Below are 21851 nucleotides of genomic sequence, written 5' to 3'. Positions count from 1 at the left end.
TACAATTAGAGTAATAATAATTTGGATAATTTTAATTAGGACAATATGAGACAATAGAAACAAAGAGTTACGGATGTCCAGGTACCTTTTTCTGGGCAGAACAAGCCTGAAAAAGGACACCTGTTAACAAAGGATTAACCCTTAAAAGCAATAGCCTGTTGCATATTCATACACTTCATACATGATGCATAAATTCCATTCAAATACAGGATTCTGTCTGGTCATCGTCAGCTTCTTCCTCTGAATCCTAACAGTGCCTTTGAGGCGGGAAGAAGTTCGTTTCTTCTGATACCAGGGCAATAAATTCTTTTCCTCTGAAAGATTTAGGTGTCCTGAGGCTGCTATTTCTCTGTGAGTCCTTCCTTTAAAAAAAAGTATCCTACATAGCATAGTTTCTATTTTAACATTTTTTATAACCTAAAACAATATTAACACACTAAAGAGAATTAATACAGCATTACTTTCTAACACAACACATATAACATCCATTTTAATATTTGCGAAAAGCCAATCATAAAACACGCATTTTTCAGAATGTTTTAAATTAGCTTTTTGTACTGGTATTAAAATACAATTTATCCTAGTCTGTGTGTCATTTAACTCTGCAACATTAGTTTAGGTGTGTCTCACGGGCTGCAATGGCAGTGGAAAAATCCAGCTGAGAGAAGGGGAGGGTGCTTCTTGTTCTGGCACCCTGGGCAGACATCAGGCTAGGCCAGCAATGGTAGTGCGTCAGGAGTGTGTGTTCCACTGCAGCCTGAGCTCATGGAGAGAGGGCAACACCTTCTCTCTTTTCCTCCAGGCAGCATGAGCCATTGTACAGCTAAATGGAAAGCTGCTCCATGGAGTGGATCTAGGTAAATGTTCATCACCTTTTAGGTTTTTTTTGCTGTTGTCAGGTGAGGTTTCTGCCAAATCAGCAAGCTGAGCTACATGACTTTGAACAGGGAGTGCTAGTGGAAAACAGAAGAGATGTATGTACACAAAGGCAGGGGGAGGCAGCAGTGGGGCTGTGTTCATCCAGAGCAGTGAAAGTTGGTGGGGGAGAGCACTTTCAGTTAAGAGCCGTGGTAGGTAAAAGAAAGAAAACGCTAATAAACCCTTGCAAAAATTTGCTTTATGGAAGTCCAGATAAATGACACCTTTATCACTTATCCACTGATAAGGTTACTCCATCATAGAAGGCCACTAGGTTGGTCGGAGAGGATTTTCCCTTGGTGGAACTGTGCTGGCTGTCTCAAATCACCTCCATATCCTCCATTGCTTTAGAAACATCATACACTTGGCTAATATTTTGTTTTATGGAAAAGGAGAGATAATCCCAAGACAAATGGGCTGTCTGGACAAGAGCCACCAGGATTGAAGTCAAGACTGAGCAGTAACTGGAGAAGGGTAATTGTGGCAGCGGGAGACCCTGACTACCTATTCAAAACGGGCCCCAGACACAAATGGAAGAACTGCAGCTACACACTGCTTAGCTTGAGAAGGGAGATCTATAGCTAACAAATACGGAGTTGAAGTCTAATTAACAAAATACTTATGTAATTTGTAAGCAAGGAATGTTGATGTCGTTGTTAAAATGTATAGCGTCAAGTTTTATGATTGGTAAGCCAGCCTTTCGTAGGTCACCACCTATGTCCCTACACAAACTAGAATAAAAATTAGAAATATCACGCTGCGCGCCGGTTAACGACGCGCGTTGCGGACAGCAGCCGGGGGCGCTGACAGCGAGCAGGGGCAGGGCGCTCTGGCAGTTGCACCGCCTCGGGCCGAGAGCGGGCCCCCGCCCGCCCGCCCGCCCGCCCCTCTGCTGCGGCCCTGCCGGCGCTCGCTCGTTTCTTCCGCCTCGGCCTCGAGGCGGCGGCTGCGCGGTGCAGCGGCCCGGAAGCTCTTTGCGCTGCCGCCGCTTCCGGGGCGGCTCGGCCCGGTCGGCGCGGCCGCGGGGCGGACATTTCCCGGAGCGGAGCCGCGGCGTCTCCTCACCGCCGGCGGCCACAGCGGGCGGGCTCCTGCGGCTGGGCTGCGAGGCGGAAGAGGCGCCTGCGGCCGCCGCCGGCCCCGCCGGCAGGATGTTTTCCTTCTCCACCGTGCAGCCCCAGGTGAGCGGCTGGCGGAGCGCTCCGGCCCGGTGCCGTGCGCGGCTCGCCGCGCCCCGGGCCCGCTCCCGGCGGGGGCTCGCTCCGTGTCCGTGCGGAGGCGCTCGGCAGGCCCGGCGGCTGCGGGCAGCGGCGGGAGGAGCCCGTTCCTGCGTGCCACGTTCCCGGGGCTTTGGGCGTCACTGGGAGAGGAGCGGGGGCTACGGCGGTGTGCGGTCCGCGTCGAGGAAAAAAATACATAAATGGGGGGGAGAGGGAGGTACAGTAAAAGCTTGTAAAGAGTAAAAGCATTCTGAAACGACGAAATAACCTTACATGGCGCTTTTTAGTGTCTGTTTTTGTAGCAGAAGCAAGGGGTGGTGACGTGTTACTACAGTTAAACTATGCTGTTAATTTTAACGGGTTCTTGTGAAAGCCAAGAGGAAATTACTTAGAAGAGTTAGTGGAGGGAAAATCGTTGTAATTTGTTACACAGAACAGTCTAAACACAACCAGGAAGGCACCTTTAATTAGGCAATGAGTCCGATGGGACTGGTTAGTTTTATGGACTTTGATCTGAACCAGTGGTTTCGGTTTTATTTTTAAGTTTTGTATTAGTGTGTGATAGACTATAGGGTTTGATTGTTCTTTCCACACGTGGAGAATGTGTTTAAAGCTTTCATCAGAGTAGTGAAATGGAAGAGTTTATGTGTTTCTAGGGAGGTGTCATTTCACCAGAGTGGGAAATGCAGACAGAAAGTTTGGTTAGTGGTTGGGATGCTGGCTTTGACCTCTAGAGGCTTTATGGTATTACCACAAACTCTGAGTCAAATTACAGTTTTGTACTATTAATTATGAAGCAGTTTTCATGTCTCACAGCACTGTCTCTTTTGATCTGCGGTCTAGCCAACACAGAGATGGTAGTCCTTGCAGGAGGATATACCCAGCTGTGGACATACCCAGTTGTGCTTCAATTGCAGTGGCCAGGGTTGTGTCCCAGCTCCTGGGACATGTACAGAGTTTGAGGAGGTTTGGAACTGCTGGGGTTGTTTGTCCCATATGTTCACAAGAGATGGAGTCGTGCCAGGAGGAGGAGCCCTCATACCTGGTGCACCTGGGCTCCTGTACTGATTCCTGAGGTGGAGTTGGCTGAATGCTGCTGAGCTGCAGATTTGACTGTGTGCTTTGTGAAGTTTCATTTTCATCCTTGAGCTGAAACTGAGATCCTAAGGAAGAAATCATAAAGGCAACCTTTCTGAATGGCTAATAAAAAAGCAAGAAAAAGTACAGATAATTCAAGTTATGAAAGTATTGCTTTAGAGATGAAAATACGAGTTTCTAATCTGTCATACATGCTTAAACTTTCTCTTTTTTTCTCTGTAAAAAGAGGTATCAGCTAACACTGTGGTGTTGAAGATAATGTGGTTTATAATTAAGTCCTCATTTAAAAGGCAGTGTATAAGATATGCTGTTATAAGTTAGAGTTTGGAACAGAAGTATATTTAAATAGTTTAAATAAGCCTAAGTCCTTATCTATTTTTTTTTTCCAGGCTACTGTTCCTCTGAGTCACCTTATCAATGCCTTTCATTCACCAAAAAGCTCCACAACTTCTGCCAGCAAAGCATCCATACAGCCTGTCCAGAGGGACACCTCCCCAGAGCATGATCCTCAGAAGAATGAGGTACAAAAAACCTTTTGAAAAAGTGATGGTTTAACTGGCATTAAATCTGAATAATATGAGTTTAATTGAATGTAATATTTGACTGGTCTGTAAAATAATGTAATATGACTAAACAAAACAGGATGTTAACATGTAGAGTGCATCCTTTTGGCAGAACTGCAGTCAGTCAGTATTTTGCCAGTAAGGATTTGACAAAAATACAGTATTTCATTTAAAAAAAAATAGCTGGTATTTGTCTCAGTAGTACTTTGAAAATGAGCAAGGGATTTGTTTTCATTTCCAGTTTAATGGTTCTTCCTGTAAAGTAACAAGTTTTCTGTTAATAAACCCTACATTACCTTTTTATTCTGAGCTCTAGCAAAGTTTGTGTCATTATTGCTTGTGAGGAAATGGGAACTGTAACTTAAAGTGTGTTGAATGTTTTTGAGCAATTAAGTGGCATGGTTTCATGTTCAGTTTTATTTTTCTGTTAAAATATCTTTCATTATCATTGGGTATTTCTTACTTTTGACATTGAAAATTAAAACAGTGCCAAGTAGTATTAGATATTGCCACTTCTCTTTCAACTTGCTTCTTATAAGTTTTGTAACTAAGCACTTTTTTGGGAGGAAAACCATGGAATTTCTCAGTAACTGCAGAACTGTGGAAATCAGTATGGGTTGTACTGCTCACCACTGTGTTGTGATTCCATTGTTGGGTTTTTGTGGGTTTTTTTTTGTTTGATTGATTTGTTTTTTTCAGTCTGTATTTGCTTCTGGGGCTACTGGGAAATTTTTTCTCTAGGGTAATCTTATGTAAATTTTTAACATTTTTTTCTGTTTTTCAGTCTGTATTTAAAAATTTAAGAGATCTGGGATTGTCTGATTTGAAAGCTAACCAGTTCAGAGAGTTGGTGAACAGGCTGCTTCCTGGCTACTGTACAGAAAGCAAAGTCTCCTCACAGTGGCACACATCATATGTCTCTGCTCAGTCCTTCTTTGAAAATAAGCATGGTATGTTTGAGTGATGTGTTTGTGAGAGTGAAATTATAAAGGTGAATACAGTTATACTTCAGTTTAATCTCTTGTGCTGTAGATAATTTGTAGTTAAATGTATTTAATAAAGAGTATTCATGTATTTTTTTGTTCTATATAGCTTGTCTGTGTAAACTTGAGAAATTTAGGAAATTCAACTAATTGTTTCTTTGGATTTCAATTTGGTTGCTGTTAAACTTTTCTGAACTCAGCTCTATCTCTCAGTGATGAGTCTGAGCTGTGAATATACCACTGGTTTGTTTCATCAAGACATTAGATTTTGCTAATCTACTTATATCACAGAAATCCCCGGTTTACGTTTTTATCAATTTTTTACTTGAAGGAATGACACACAAAGATACTAATTAGAAAGGAATTCATGGTAGCAAGCTGTTAATGCTCCATGTAGAGTATTTCATTGCTGAAATAAACAAGAGTAGTTCCTTGCAGGTGAAGATGTTTTGTTGGAATTAGTCTAAAATGAAGGAAGACCATTGCAGATGCTTAAGAATCTATTAGAAAAAGAAGTATATAGCTGAGATACTGCCATATACATTTGAGATACTGTCTATATAGTACTGCATTAGAAAGGAGGAGTGTAAGGAATAATATTGCTGCTATTAGAGAAAAGATTTTAAATTGCATTGTGTTGTGAGATACAAATAAAATTAGCTCAGTGATAATTGCCTGAAAGCAAATAAATACTTGGAAATGCTTCAAAGCTTTGATAGATGTTCTGGTAATTTGTTTAATTAAAGATGCCTGGAGTGCTATAGTGAAATATAATTAATATTTTAAAAACTAAAAAAACAAACTGTGCAAGAAGTAATGTTGAATTGTCATTTAAGACAGGGTGTATTACACTTTGTTGTATCTTTTTGTAGGTTTTGTGGATGTTTTCAGTGCTTTACGCTCATCTTGTTTGTATGGACAACATCCTCATCCCCTCCAAAATTTCTGTTCAGATGTTCGGTGTTGGCCAGGTATGAAACATGAAACTACACTGGTTTAAGCTCTACAGAATTTTTCTATTCTGGAGAAGTATTTTTGGATTTGTTGTAGAGGCATCACTCAGGAAATACCAGTAAGCTTCCAGGAGAAACTTAGGTTGATATTAGCACTTTAAATAATGAAGTTATTTTTTGCACTTGAGTAGTGTATTTCCAGAATTTAGTAATCACCATGTTGTTCCAAGGTGTCAGTATTTGTGGATTATAATCTCAAAAGACCACAGATGAACTGACTATTTTTGAGTCAATAAATATGTTGAATTCAGTACTCATCCAGTTGAATTTTCTGAGGGGTTTGGTGACTGGTGACATTAGTGAAAATATAATGAACAGTTCAGGAAGTTCAGGTATTGTCCTAAATTCAGTTCTTCTGATGCCACCTGTAGGTATATCTGTGTTTGTATCCTGTGGCAAAGAGAAATGCTGACAGTATGGAGATAGCCCAGTTATGAGTCACAGGGAAGGAGGCAGATTTTTAAGCCTTTTATACAGGGGAGAAGCTGAAGGATCTGAGGTTTTAGTTAGCAGAATAAAGGGCAAGGAGTGATCCAATTGCTATTGGAGCCATATCAGTTACCCTTCTCACATACACCTCAAAGAAGGGACAACAATCCCAAGTAAAAGCAAATGGAATAAAACCTGTTTGAACATTTTCACATTGAGAATGGTTAAGTTCTGAAACAGATCACGTGGAGGAGTTTGGTTATCTTAATCCTTGGTGATTTTCAAAACTGAGCTGGTCAAGGTCCAGCACTACCTGATCAAATGTTAGACCTTTTTTGAGCAGGGCTCAAGGGTCAGCTGCAGAAGTTCTTTTTATCTGGTGCTGTTCTAGAACAACAAAAAGCTTAGTGAAACCAACCCAATTGACTGGTGTTGATGTTTATTTTAAAATATAGTAGTAAAAGAAGAAAAACATTCACTTGTGGTGAAATGTCTTTCACAAGGCTTCTGATGTGGTAGGAGAGAACTTAGAGTGTCATTAGCTCACTGTGATTAAAGGATCTCATTTCTTTTATCACTAATGAAGTTAACAGTACACTGAAACCATTCCAGTTGTCCTCAGGGCATTTTACCAGCAGAGCTCACAAAGCATTATTCCCATCCTTCTGCATTTGCTTCTGAATGTTTCATCTTTGTCAGCCTGCCTGGATTTAATTGTCTGAATGTCTCCCCTTCCCTGAGTTGGCCAATTAGCTATAATTTACACCATGAACTCAGATTATTTCAACTTGAAAATTTATGTGAAACACAAGTTTGCTTGCAAGGTCAGATGACAAATAGAGTTTGTGATTACATAACTATCCATTTACAATACAGTGGATATGATGGGAAGATTATATTCCATATTCTTCAATATAATAGTTTCAGAAATTTCTTAAGACTTTTATTTTTGTGGTGGTAGTAACGATTAGGTTTTAACTTCTGTTTATTCTTACTACGTAAAGTCTACATACAGACACGGAACTTTAAGACTCTGAGATCAAGAGCAAGACGTCTGCAGTCAACATCTGATCAATTCACAGAAACAAAAAGTTCACTTTCTTCAATTTTGAAGGTAAATATAAGTAACATTAAGTTATTTTGCGCTTACTCAAACCATCTCTTTCTCTTGACTAAGCCTTCAAATTTACCACAGATGTTTTCTTTCACTAGCATGAAAATATTTCTTAATTCTAGAACTTGAGCTAATGGCAGTGTGTTTTTTTTTTCTTATTAATTCATATATTTGTTCCATAATCACCAATAGTGCGGTTATTTGAATTTTTAGGAGAACAGTTTCAGCATATAACTATGGTTTTAACTCTAAAAATTAAATTATTTCTGTTTCTAAAACAGAATAAAAACTAAAAATAGCTTCAAGTCAAAGGATTCATTTCTTTAAGCAGAAATACAGCTAGTTTAACATACAAGAATGTGTGTTTTCAAGTCAGCAGATAGCTTGGGGTTGTTACTGCTTTGGATGATTGACTTGGGTACTCTTTGCTTCTAATTGATGTTTATACAGAAGGTAGGCTAAGTAAGGCTTTTCATTTAACTGTGTGTGTAAATTGTCTTTGAACTCTTCCCTTCTTCTAGGCATATGTGGTTTATTTCATCTGGGGACTAGGTGTACTGTGGATGAAGATAAAACCAGAGCTAGCTCCATGCAGTGCTGCTCTGAAATTTGACAGGGCATATGAGATGTATTTGCTGAAGCTCCATCAAAATGATACTTGCAAAGATATTTTGCAATTGGGAATAAAGCAAGAAGCTTAAGCTAATAAGTCCCACTGAATACAGTGAACAAAGCTGGCTGTGTACAGATCTGTCTTAGGCTATATTTTCAGTTTGGAACTGGGATCCAGGAGGGCTCCAAAATGGACTTGCTCAGCAAAAATGGGAATGCCCTTGCTCAGACCATGGGGATTCACATTCAAGCTATTGGCCTGTGCCCTCTAACTAACCCAGTAGCACATGAATTATATGCTGTTGTAATTTTATTTTTTCCTATCACTCATGTTAGCCAGGTGGTAAATTAACTGTTTATGAAAACTTGATGTATACTAACACTGCTTTGGAAAACATTGCAGGGTTTTATCCTGAGAAAGAGACGAATTGATGTTGAAAACTTAGACACACTAATGAAAACAAAAAACATCCCAGAGGCTCACCAGGATGCTTTTAAAACTGGTTTTGCAGAAGGCTTTTTGAAAGCACAGGTATTCCTGCAAAAAACACTTGGTAAGTTGTGTTAATTCACATATCTTGTCTTTGCAATTAGAAAGTAGTTTATTTTAGCCCATGTTAAATATGTTTTTATTTTCTTTTTCAGATTCCTTAAGAAGATCACGTTTGCTTTCTTTCTTTCTCTTCGTTCTTTGTTTTTATCTTGCTATATATTCATCATTTTTACCTGGAAAAGGTTCCTTTTCTGATGCTGGTTAGTTAACTTTTTTCCACACAGTTTCACTTGTGTTGTTTCTTCCAGCAGGTTTAGCATAAATTAAATATGTTTTGACATTGTAATTGGTTTATATTAGTACACTGAGAAGTTATCCTATGAGTTATGTACTGCTTCTGGCTACAGCCTTTCAGATGACAGCGTGATAAAACATTTATGAAGACAAAAATGTTCTGTGTCAGTATAATTACTTTATTTCTTTTGGTGAGGCAGTTACATGGAACCAGAGAAGTCAGACTGGCCACCAGTTAGGTATTTGACTTTCAATTTAGGTGATATGTTATCTAGATCAGCTGTAGGCAAGATGGTTTGAATTTCCAATTTGTAATCACAGCCTAGTTTATGGCAACTAGGAACTTGTGTTGCTAAATCTTGAGAAATCTGTTGGAAATAGTGGAACAATCAAAAGGCTGAGCTAAGGTAACTGGAGACGTTCAGCTTGATACTAAGTTATCACCTGATAAGTTATAAGTCTCAAGAAAGTTAGGATATGTATAGAAACATTGAGGGAGAAGTTCTGGCTTTGTGTACACTCTTCTGGATGAGGAGCTTCCTGTACTACATGTGACTAAAAAGCATATCACTGAATTAATTGCAAATATTATCACTGAATTAATTGCAAATATTTCAAAGATTTTTTTGAAACATAAATCTTATTCCTGCTCACCAGTTGTAAGTGCACACATGCCCTATCAAAAGGGCAGGTGTCAGGTCAGTGTCTGACTGGCATGTGTTCAGGTGCAGCACTCAGCCTTGCAGTGAAATGACTTTGTGTGTAAATTTGTTGTTCGTCATCTGCTGTTTGCTCTTAGTACGCTTTCGAACATCAAGTATCTTTGATGCAGCAGTTGATCCAATCCAGCTGAAAAATGTCACCTTCGAGCATGTTAAAGGGGTAAGATCAAAAGTAAAGTGTGTGCAAGTTTTGTTTTAAGTAATCATTGTGAGTCTGTTGTTTAACTAATCATTATGAATGTCTTAGTCTGTTCAAGAAATTTCTTTGTATGAAGTGAAACTTTATATGCACTGACCACTCCAAGGTGAAGGAAGGCTTTAGCCACTCTTTTTCTACTTTGTTTTTGTGGAATGCAATACCTCATAAAAGGTGCACTCTACTTGTTGAATAACATTTTTAAAGACTATAATAGCAAATGGCAGGCCATAAATATCAATATTAATCTACCTTTTGCAGAAGTCAATTGGCATATGAAGATGATAATGCCATTTGGTCGTTTTTCTCTTAGTACCATCTCTTCCAGGCAGTGTTATTGGGACAGGAGATAGGGAGATTCCCAGAAAGAAGTGGGCATGTCACTGCTGATAGGATACCTCTATTTTTTCTGTTCAATTGTTCTTTGACTGTTAGTGGCAAAATGAGGACCTCCCTGTTTCCTTCCCCTTGGACAAATAGATAGAATTAGTCTATTTTTAATTAAAAAGAGTAATATTTTGATTTGGAATTTTTGATTTTGTGTTTATTTCTTTGGTCACACCTGGTCTTGAACTGTTTGGTTGTTCCTTCAGTGTTACTGAGTTTAATGTTTGCTTAGCCCCACAAACAGTTTTAGGATAGGTTGAATTAAGTATTGGTATCCACACAAATTCTGTGGTACACTTTAATATTTTTCTGTATGCAATCAGGGACTTAACCTCTAATACAAAACCTACATACAAAAACATGCAGTGTTTTATAAATGCTTAGTTTTATTTGTGGCTTGCTTTTCATGTATAGGTTGAAGAAGCTAAGCAGGAATTGCAAGAAGTTGTGGAATTTCTGAAAAACCCTCACAAATTTACTGTATTAGGAGGTAAACTTCCAAAAGGTAAGAATAATTGCTCAGCAGAAGTGACAAAAGCTATGTAGCCATAGCTGTGAGGCATGTTCTGTACTGAGTGACTACTTTACAGCCTAGTTTCTTACTATTTCTTCATGTATTATGCAAACTAAAATTTTGGGGTTAGACAAAATTTACTGTGCCTTCTTCAGTTATTGAACTAACAAACAGCAGTATTTTATCCTGTAAAGCAGGAGGGTTTATTAACTGAACTCTTAAAAGGCCTTTATTTCTTCCTTATGGCTTTTAGCACCTTTAGTGCCTAACTGCTTTAGATAGTTCAGAAACAAATGTTTTTATGTAAAAGGGTGATTAAGATCATAGTGGAAATCCACATAAATCTGAAATGCATAGACCTGAGAAATCTGTTTCCTGTTAGTGCTCTACACTGTTTAAAGACAGTTACTTGGAAGGATTTAATTAAAAATAAAGATTCCACAGAAACAGCCAGGAAAATGTCAGTTTGAAGCTAACACTATTAGGGATTCAGCTGCTAAACTCAACATTAAATCTTCAGAATATTTCAGGCTTCTGTTTTGATGGTCTTACAAGTCCTTGTTGTTGTTTAAATATGGATCAAATTGTATCTGGATCTGTTCCAGGAAGCTCCTTCAGACTGGCAGTAATGAGCACTACTTGAAATGGCATCTTAACACCTTTTAGGAGCCAAGTGTACATTATTTCCTCTAATGCATGGAAGAAACCACTGATATAAGAAGACTGTGTGGATGTGGTGGCTTTGTTGGGTTTTTGTTTGTCTTTTAGGCATTTTGTTAGTTGGACCACCTGGTACTGGCAAGACTCTCCTTGCGCGGGCTGTGGCGGGGGAAGCCGATGTTCCGTTCTATTACGCGTCCGGCTCCGAGTTTGATGAGATGTTTGTTGGGGTGGGAGCCAGTCGCATCCGGAGCCTCTTCAGTAAGTTAAATATTCCTGGGTTGGAAATCTTCTCACATGTAAGGTTAAGTATTCAATGTTGTTTACATGGCTTGATTAGTTACAGTTCTGGTTACTGGAAAGTAGTCGTGTATGAGACTAATAAATAAAGCCTTAATTGTGGAGGTAAATGTCACAATTCTGTGAGCATCAGTTAACTGTAGCTTCTTCCTAACCATCACATGAAATGATGGCTGTTATAAACAGCTATAACTGATTTTTATCAGTTATAGGTGTTTATAACTATCTATCATCAACCATCATATACAGTTTATAACTGTAGCTACTTCCTAACCATCACATGAAATGATAGCTGTTATAAACACCTCTAACTGATAAAAATTGGTTATAAACACCTATAACTGATAAAAACCTGTTATAAACTTATAACTGATTTTACAATGGTCCCAGAGAGAAGTAGTAATTTAATTAGAAACGTAATGTTCGATAGACTAAATTGAATATTTGAAATTGTAATTTCCTTAGTCATGTATAAATTGTAGTAAATTTTAATTGTAAATGTAAGATGAAAAAATTGAGTTAACCTTCTCAATTACTGCCCTCATATTTAGATTTTTTTTTTACTCCGAATTAAAGCTTTATGGCATCATGGCATGGTAATAAGCTGAGATTTCCTTTCTCAGACCCATCGGCAGGATAACAAAACTTTCAAAACTTATGTTTAGATTTATAGCTTTCACAAAAGAAACTTCCTATTTTAAGTGTGAAAATATTATTGGGGAAGAGAAAATCCAGCTTCCCTCTTAAATGGAAGATTGATAGGGTCAAATATATACAATGTACAAAGTAGTTTGCATTTGTAGAAAAAAATGTGAATTTACATGGATGGGGTGCCAAATATAGTACACGTAGAACCTTAAAAATACATTTCCTTCTGTTGTCTACAAAGGTGTAGATGCCTGACTGGTATATTAATGTTACAGATATGTCTGGGGGGGTGAAATTAATTGCATCCTAGTATGCAGGCACCAATTGATGGTCTTCATGCTTATTACAGCATTTTTATTTAGTGTTTTAATACCTGTGAACTTGAGTGTGAACCCTTCATTGTAAAATAACAAGCAAGTTCTATTAAACTAAGTTAGTGTTGAGACCCATCAAGTTTTATATTGTTTTTATTTAATAGGAAAATATTCTCTACCCAAGCTTATAAAATAAACTCTTGTAAGAAGTTCATACAAAATTGGACAATTACATACTTTGTTTTACTAGTGATTTCTTGTAACTTGATAAGAATAAGCTGATGAGAAATATTTTTGAAATGGCAAGATAAAGAAAATGAAGGTTCTCTTTCCTTTTTTTAGGCCTAAAAGCAAGACCGTTTTTGTGATGTCTAACAGAACACACTGTAATCCAGTAATAACAGAAACAGTAGAATCCTGAACTACCTGATAGATTGTCTGTTCTTTTGTGTGGTTCAAGGTTCCTTCTGCTATTTTCCTTTTGTCAGGGGAAGCAAAAGCAAATGCACCTTGTGTTATTTTCATTGATGAATTGGACTCTGTTGGTGGGAAGAGAATTGAATCTCCAATGCACCCCTATTCAAGACAGACCATTAATCAACTCCTTGCTGAAATGGATGGGTAAATATATGAATTCTGAGGGCACAGAAGGTGCTTGACTGACTGGTATTTTGGATATGTGGGTGAACTTTTTCTTCTTGGCAGCTTTGAAGTTTTGTGTAATTTTTTGTAATGCTTTTAAGAATATATATTTAATATGCTTTTATGGCTATTTTCTAGCACTGCCAACAGTAGCATTAATGGACTTATTGTAAAGAATGTCGAAGCTTTTGAGTTGTATTTGCACAACAGCTGCCGTTTATTTTAAATAATTTCTCAGGTTTTTTAGCCTGGTTATATATCTAAAGGAAGAAGCTCAACACAGAGATTAGAACATGTTTTTAACCAGTTGCTGAGTTAAACATGGTCATTCTTGGATCATATGTTGTAGTGTAAAAGCATGTTTTTTGACTGGCCAGTAAGGTCAGTAACAGTAGTTATTGACAAAATTGTAAATTCTGTGTCCAGAAAAAAAAGAATTCACACCTTGTTTTCCACACAGCTTTAAACCAAATGAAGGTGTTGTTATTATTGGTGCCACAAACTTCCCTGAAGCATTAGACAAGTGAGTATAATTCATTGCTTGTTTTACAGACCACGTAGTAAAAAAACCCCTTCAACAAAACCAAAATTGCTTGTGAAAATCTTCAAGTATTACAGTGTCATAGCTGGAGTTTTCCTTCTTAAAAAGGATGTGTATTGACTGTTCTTTGGCATTTAATAGGTTGCAGAGTTAAATATGGAGAAATGATTAGTATGTTTTAAACATTTGATATTTCTACAAGTTTTCAGCTAAATTGATAAGCTGCATTCCTTGTTCAGAATACAAAATTTTCAAATGCAAAAAAACCACTTTTAAATTAGTTGTCAATAAATACCTTTCATCTGTCTTTCTACAAGCAGATAAGAAAAATATATTATTTTCATATGTGTAGATATCTTTAGAACCAGCAATGGATTTTTGTTCCTTGCTATACATTAGCAAGTTTACTGCAGTATTTTTGAGTCAATGTACTAAATTGTCATTTCCCTCAGTGCTCTAATACGTCCTGGTCGCTTTGATATGCAAGTTACTGTTCCCAAGCCTGATGTAAGAGGTCGCACGGAAATTCTGAAGTGGTACCTTAACAAAATCAAGTATGACCCATGTAAGTAAATATTTTACTCTAGTATCTTTTTATGTAAGAGATTTTATAGTGGATCTGCCCCCTCAGGTTAGTCCTTTGTTCCATTAGCAATTGTGGCTTTACTGCATCAATAAAGATCACAAAAATTGTCTCATATGTTGTGTTTCTCTCTGGTCCTTAAGAGTTCATAGTGTCTTGAGAATTAAGCTTAATTTATTTTAAAACTGATTTGTTTGTTTGTTATTTTTTTCTTGTTTAATGCATCATTTTTAATAGAATATGATTCTTGATTAAAATTTCAGGAGCAATATGGACTCTCATAAACAAAATGGTTTTGCTTTGTTTTTTTTTTATTCTCCTACAGCTGTTGATCCGGAAATAATTGCACGAGGCACAGTAGGATTTTCTGGAGCAGAGCTTGAAAATCTTGTAAATCAAGCTGCCTTAAAGGCTGCTGTTGATGGAAAAGATATGGTAACCATGAAAGAACTAGAATTCTCCAAGGACAAAATTCTAATGGGTAGGATTTTGTATGAAAGACATTAATGTACATTACAATACACAAAGCTTTTCTTATGTGATAAGGACTTTTACAGGGGAATAGTAAAGTTTTTATGGTGTTGTTTTTCAGATTGTTGCACTGTGGCCTTTTTTTTGGTTGGTTGTCTTGTTTGTTTGGTTTGGATTTTTTTATAGTGGAGTTAGAGGGGGATTTCTTTGTTTGTTTGGATTTTTTTTAACAAATAAAGTTTCCTATTAGTTATTTCTGAATAGAACCTTCTGAGACCAGAGAGTAGTATGTAAAATCTAGTGTGGAATACATTTTTTAAAATTTCATACCATTTTTTAAAATTAAAAATGCTGCATGTCATACTTCAGCCTGGAGGGAGACACAGGCTTGATTTCTTATCCTTCCCTTACGGATGACCAGAAATCTGGAGGTTCTGTTAAAATTCTCATGTGGTAGCACAAATCTTAAACATCTTAGACATAACCACTATAAATCTGGTCTGTTCATGCTTGAGAGAGGAAATGGAGTTTTCTCAGATACTTAGATTGCATTTTAAATCTACTACTTTAAAAGCAGCTTGTCTGTAGAATATGTTTGGGTCTATTTTTTTGACATTAAAATCTGACTTGTAAACATTTTGCACTTAAGTGTTAGTTCCCTTTGATCACAGGCTGTTCCTTGGCTGCTTTGTGCCCTGTTTGTGTTTATGTAGGGTGTGGATTGTGGTGGCCAGCTGTACAAAAAGGTTAATGTAATGTTCCTCTGTTTAAGGACCTGAGCGTAGAAGTGTAGAAATTGATGAGAAGAACAGAACCATCACAGCTTACCATGAGTCTGGACATGCTATCATTGCCTATTACACCAAGGATGCCATGCCGATCAACAAGGCCACAATCATGACACGAGGAACAACACTGGGACATGTGAGTGTTTCTTCATCCGTTTTTTAGTATTTTTAAATTTTATTTAGTTTATTAATAGTTCTTTATTTAGTTAAATTTTTATGTTGATTTGGTGGTGCAGAAGAATTTGTAACGATGCTATGTGCTGTTATTTGTTAATGAGTATTGTAGTCTGTTGAAATAGTTATGAGCAGTCTCTTGAAAACCCAAGGTCATCCTTTCTGTGTGATAAAAAGCTTTCTTCATTTTTTAATAAATTACTGTGCACTGGTATAACAGTTCACATGTACAAGGAAAGAGAAATATGAGTAAGTTTGATTCTGCTGCAGTTGAAATAGCACCCAACAGCAAAATATTGAAGATCACCTAAAGGACTGGTAGGTAGAAGCTCAACTGTACTTTTAACACAAAGTCCTTTATCAGGTTGTGCTTTGTCCAGTTTGGCTTTTTTAAGCTTCATTGGTTACCCACCTTGTTTTTTGCATAGATATCCATAAATTTTTCTATTTTGCCTGTATGTACCAAGCATTTGAACAGAAAAATATTTCTATTATGTCTCTTCCTGTTGAACTTTTTCAAGTTAATGTGTTCAGTTAATGAAAACCACTGGTCTGAATCCTCTGGGCAAGTTGATTTGTTCTGTTTCTTCTGGCAGTAGTTGCTCACATTGATGGGGTGCTCAGGGTCTGAGGAGGCTGTTTCAGTGGTTCCACTCAGCACCTCCAAGCAGTCCTGATAAATGCATATACTAGAGGCAGGCCAGAGCATGCAAAGTGTTACATAAAATCTTTATCTGCTTCTGATATAAACAAGAATATTTTTGAGATTACTTCAGTACTTCTTTGTTTTTTGTTAGCTGACCACATTTCTGTGTCTTACAGGTATCTTTGCTCCCAGAAAATGACAGATGGAGTGAAACTAGATCCCAGTTGCTCGCACAGATGGATGTCTGTATGGGAGGAAGAGTAGCAGAAGAGCTCATATTTGGAAGTGATCACATCACAACAGGTCAGCTAATTGGTAGTTAAAAGAGTTTTTGATCAAGGGTGTGGACTGGCGTGTTTAACGTGGTTTCAGTAATGTAACTTAGATCTGTTTGCTCTCAGGTGCTTCCAGTGATTTTGACAATGCTACCAAAATTGCAAGACTGATGGTGACTCGATTTGGAATGAGTGAGAAGGTAGTATCATCAATCCTTTAATATTTATATGGAGTAAAACCAGGTTCTGTTCTCTAGCTAAAGCCTATTTGTCTGTCAGTGATCTCTGAGATTATGGTAAGTAGTTATCACAAAAAGAGTGAGCCTCTGGTCTGCTGTAGAGAGCTCAACTAGAAAACCTGTATATTGACAGTTTAAAAAATTACCTCGCAGGATTTTCACTTCAAAATTACCTTGAAAATCACAAATATCTTCAGGAAATAGTTATAATAAAGCCAGACATTTTGGAATTGAGGATAATTTGGAATTGAGTCTGGGAGGGCAAAGAGGGTAACAACTGGGAGTTTTGTGGACTTTCTTTAGAAGATTCTTTAGTCATGTTGATTGTCTGTCAAGTATTAGTAGTGTAGACATTTTGGTTTGATTTTTAAGTAAGAAAGGACCTAATTAGGATCTGTACTGTGACCTATTGAAACGTAATTCTGCAGTAACTACATAGTTGATGGATAGGCTTGTTTAGCTTCTGCTTAGAGCACTTCAGCAGGCATTTGACTCATGATTTTGTTTGTATACAGAAGTAATAGATGCTGAAATTTGTAGAGAGTTTTGTGTGTATGACTGCAACAGTAGCAAGATAAAGATATTTTTGTTGTTGTTTAGCTGGGTGTTATGACCTACACTGATCCGGGGAAAGTCAGCCCAGAAACTCAGTCTGCAATTGAACAGGAAGTGAGGACACTTCTACGGGTAAGAGCCTCTCCCCTCCACTCTCATATTCTGAGATCAACTGAACACCTGCTTGATTGGTTACTTGATTTAAGTCATGTATACTGGTGAAGATACACCAGTGGGTGGAAGTATTCCCAAGTATTTAATGTAGCTGCAGCTTTGAATGTCTGCATATCAAAACTTGTTGGTGATTGTCATGCACATGTAGTCTAAATCAAGTGATGTTGGGCTCTGCAATATACTCTTTAACACTTCTCTTATATTTGGTCATGATTTGGGTTTTTTTTTGCTATTCAATTCACAGGGAAAGTATGGCTACAAATTGTTTTAGAACAGATGTGGGTGTTTTATGTTACTTTCACACTTCATAACTCCCAAGATAAGTAGTTTTATATAAAATCACAGGAATGGCCATATCAGATCAGAGTGTTGCCTCCAGTATCCTCTTCCTCACAGTGATCAATGTCAGATGCTTGGGGAAATTTGTAACATTTGATAATCACTGAACTTCCTGATCACTGTTCTGGTAATCTGGCTTAGTTTGGTACAGGCAGGAGAATTACTTGTATTGTAACATTTCAATGAGTAACACTTTTGCTGTATTTGTTTTTGAACTGACTTGGCCAGGGTAGAACTAAAAGTTGAAACTGGTAATGCTGGCAGTGCACATCTACTTGCAGCAACTGGTGGCTTAGTGTAGCTTTAGAAAAAGCTGTACTTTCAGCTTTCTAAAACTACATAGTGTTTTGAGTTTTATAAATATATAAAAATGCTTGTCTTTGAGGAAAAATCTGTGAATGCTGTAGCTTTGCTCATAGTGCAAAAAAAATGTTATAAAAAATCAGGAAATTTTCTAATCTAGTAAGTGTTTTCTAAGTCATATGTAACAATACTAAGGTTTATCTCAGGACTTTGTTTTTAGCCCTACTTGTGCAAAATGCACAGGTGGCATGAAGTGTTTGGTTGCTTTTCATTAATTATGCCAGCTGTATTTTAAAGCTTTGTGAATCAGGAGCTGTGCTAGCTTTGAAATGTAAGGCGCAACTTTAAATGTTTGTCTCAAGCTGTATTTACCTGGAAACGATTTTTAAAGTGGAATCTTGCTGTTGTTTTTGTTGTAAAGTCTTAAAATCTCCTTCTACATGTTCTTCAAATTAGGACTCTTATGAGCGAGCGAAGAACATCCTGAAGACTCATGCAAAAGAACACAAGAATTTAGCAGAAGCTTTATTGAAATATGAGACTTTGGATGCCAAAGAAATCCAAATTGTTCTAGAGGGAAAAAAACTAGAAGTAAGATGATAACTTCTGGGATATGTAACTGATAATTTGAAGAATGTACATCTAGCAATGCAGTAGTCTTACGCAGCATAGCCTTTTTTTCTCTTCCTGATGTGTGTATGGCATTAGTGTCACTTTAATAGTAGTCTGTCTCTTGTGAGCTTCTGTTACTCATCTATTTGTTGTGTCTCATCAGAATAAGACACAAAATAAAGCAAGTTCCTCATCCTCTGCTCCTTATACTCTTCGCACAAGAAGTCATTCAGAAGGATAAATCTCAGGGTTGAATTCAGCATTTTGATCCAATCAAATGTGTTGGAGCTGAGCAGAAAAACATGCAGATCCACTGGTGTGTGTTGGCACAGCTTCCTGGGCTGTGCTGCTACATGTGTGTTTGAAGTGATACCTCACAATGTGTGCTCTGGGATGTTATGGAGAGTGACAGACTGAGATGTAAAGCAACAGTATGTCGTGTAGCTATTGCTCATACTCTGTTTGGGGTTAGAGGCCACTATTAAGGACTTCTTATTTAGAAATGTAACAAAACATCTCAAAGAATGAACAAGCTACATGGTGGGAGCACCATGCTAGACAAAAATGTTAGTGGTCATGTTTCCAGTACTCTTGGGGTTAAAATACACATCTGTATGGCTGGGAGAGAAATTGCAAAAACAACAGGCTAAATGTGTCTAAGCCTCTTTGGACCATGTTTTGGGTGAAACTATAGCAGGGATAAGAGAAATACCTGTGACCTCTCATGTGCTGCTGACAAGTTTCTTAAAATTTTTATTACTGCAGTAGGCAGATGACAGTGCTTTGATGACAGTGCTTTTACACTGCTGGAAATTCTACAGAACTAGTTTCTATCAATACTATGTACGGCGTTTGATAATCCAACAGATAATCTCTTCAAAGAGGACAGCGTCACTCACTGAAAAGTAATTCAGAAAATGTTTGAAGCATGTGTTTCAAATAACATTCCTAGTTCTGTTCTATGGTAGAAGTAGGGAAATAAAATGTTTTCTTTCAACCCTTACAGAAACCTTGGGAAATTCTGAGAAAATACAAAAAAAGTTTTGAAAACAAGACTAGTTTCCAATCAAGTGGAAGTGATGGCTAGCAATTATATGCCAGTATTCCTCTGATCTCATGGAACTGGATTTTAGGGATAACACATCTTGATCATAATCCTTCTGCACAATCAGTTGTAGTGTTGTGGGATTACAAGCTTCTGTTGCAGAGAGGGCGTGTATTAGCATATTAATGTTGAGGGTTACCATATTTGGACACTAAAATAGTTGGGCTGGTGCCAAGAAATGTGAATGGAAACTGGTAGCTACACTTAAAACTAGAAGTAACACAGTATTTTAGAATTTTCTGAGTGTAATGCTTGATTATAACCTAGTATTTTTAGTAAGAGCACATGCTTTTTTTTTTCCCCTTTCAAAAGAAGATCAACTTTCTTTTTTGCCTCTTTTTGTCAACTTACTATAGCGGCATCCTGCTCAACGTGGGAGAACTTCCAAATATTATAAAACGGTATAGGAAATATCTAGGCTGACTAGTTTCAGTTGTACATGTATTTTGGAAATATGCCAATAGAAACAGAAGTATACTGCATATTTGACATCTGGTTTTGGAGTAATAAAGGTTAATTTTAATTATGCACATTGGTTTTCTTCTTATTCACTGTAAATTGCTATAAAATGTAATACCAAGTTCCCTAGTATGTAAATTGAGGTGTATACAACATTTAAAATTGTAAATAAATGTAAGAATTATGGCAAAATTGCACTCTCTCTTAGTGAGATTTCTAGGGAATGTTCTCCCTAGAAATTCACACCTTTTTTTCAATTGCTGCTTCAGTAGTGGGACTTGGAAGGGATCTTTTCCAGCTAAATAATGTGAATTTGCATATAAGAGAAGCAAAAAATCTTTTTCTTGTTTGAAGTTACTAAAATCTGTATTGAATGATCTTGTTTATGGGGGTAAGTTCTTGAAGTCCAACTTTTCTTATTCAAAAGCTTCTTGCTATATGCATAGGATAGTATCAAAAAGAAAAAAAAAATTATTATCATTGGGCTGTGAAAGATTATTACAAGATTAGCCATAAAGTGTAAAGGGTATCTTTGCTTTTTGGCCAACTTAACAGCACAAGTATTACTGAGGAGTTCACTGTCATTCCTAGTTGGTTTTGTGTGTGTAACATATTCTAAGAAACTTGTCTGTTGAGGCATTGGATTTGATGGCTGGTGCTTTTGGGAGCACCTAGGAGCTGGAATTTCTCCTTTTGTTTTATTGGGCAGAGATAGGAGAGCACTGGGTTGGGTTTGTGTGGCAGGGTTTTTGTCGTGAGGAGGCTGCATGGGTGGCATCTGGGAGAAGATGCCAGAAGCTTCCCTGTGTCCAGTAGAGCACTGCCAGACTGCTCTAGGAGGAGCTCCTGTCCAAGGCTGAGCCCATCAGCCCTGGTGGTAAAGCCTCGGGGACAACACACTGAAAGAAGGGGAGGAAGCTCTGCCCAAGAGCAATTGCAGCCAGAGACAGAGGAGTGAGTAGGTGAGATAAACAGCTCTGGACACACCAAGGTCAGTGAAGAAGAGGTAGCAGGCTTAGAGTGAGAGCCCTGAGGAGGGGGGAGCAGCAGGGGCAACCAGTGATGGACTGACCGCAACCCCAGTTCCTGTCCTGCCCCCACCCTGCTCTTACCGCTTGAGGGGGAGGAGGTAAAGTGGAAGTGAAAATGAAAACAGGAAAGAAGAGGTGGTGTTAAAATTTGGTTTTATTTCTGATTTGGTTGGCAACTAAACTCATTTTACTGAACTCAAAACTGTTTTGCCCATGATGGTAAGTGGTGAGTGATCTCTCCCTGCCTTCATCTCAACCCACAGGCCTTTTGCTGTGTTTTCTCTTCCCTGTCCAGCTAAGGAGGGGAGTGATAGAGTGGCTTTGGTGGGCTCCTGCTGTCCAGCCAGGGTCAACACATCACAACCACAAAAGCACTTCCAGAAATCAGTCAGAGAAGTGTTCCTTTATGTAGGAACAGCCTCCTGCTGTTGAAATT

The 21851-nt window shown here is 37.8% G+C and overlaps 1 protein-coding gene across 1 annotated transcript; it reads left to right on the top strand.

Annotated features, from left to right (window-relative positions):
* The first annotated feature begins 1921 nt into the window (after window positions 1–1921).
* Window positions 1922–20576, top strand: YME1L1 (YME1 like 1 ATPase). The gene is made up of 19 exons (XM_059466561.1): window positions 1922–2099; window positions 3626–3757; window positions 4584–4749; window positions 5655–5753; window positions 7229–7338; window positions 8354–8504; window positions 8596–8703; window positions 9537–9619; window positions 10457–10547; window positions 11325–11477; window positions 12967–13099; window positions 13581–13643; window positions 14114–14226; window positions 14570–14725; window positions 15488–15639; window positions 16500–16626; window positions 16725–16798; window positions 17438–17524; window positions 18665–20576. Exons 1-19 carry the CDS (start codon window positions 2070–2072, stop codon window positions 18806–18808), a joined length of 2172 nt encoding a protein of 723 aa, XP_059322544.1. The 5' UTR covers window positions 1922–2069; the 3' UTR covers window positions 18809–20576.
* Window positions 20577–21851: the final 1275 nt, after the last annotated feature.

The sequence above is a fragment of the Ammospiza nelsoni genome, chromosome 1 (genome assembly GCF_027579445.1).
Source record: "Ammospiza nelsoni isolate bAmmNel1 chromosome 1, bAmmNel1.pri, whole genome shotgun sequence".
Taxonomy (NCBI): Eukaryota; Metazoa; Chordata; class Aves; order Passeriformes; family Passerellidae; genus Ammospiza; species Ammospiza nelsoni.
This window is presented reverse-complemented; position numbering and strand designations above follow the sequence as displayed.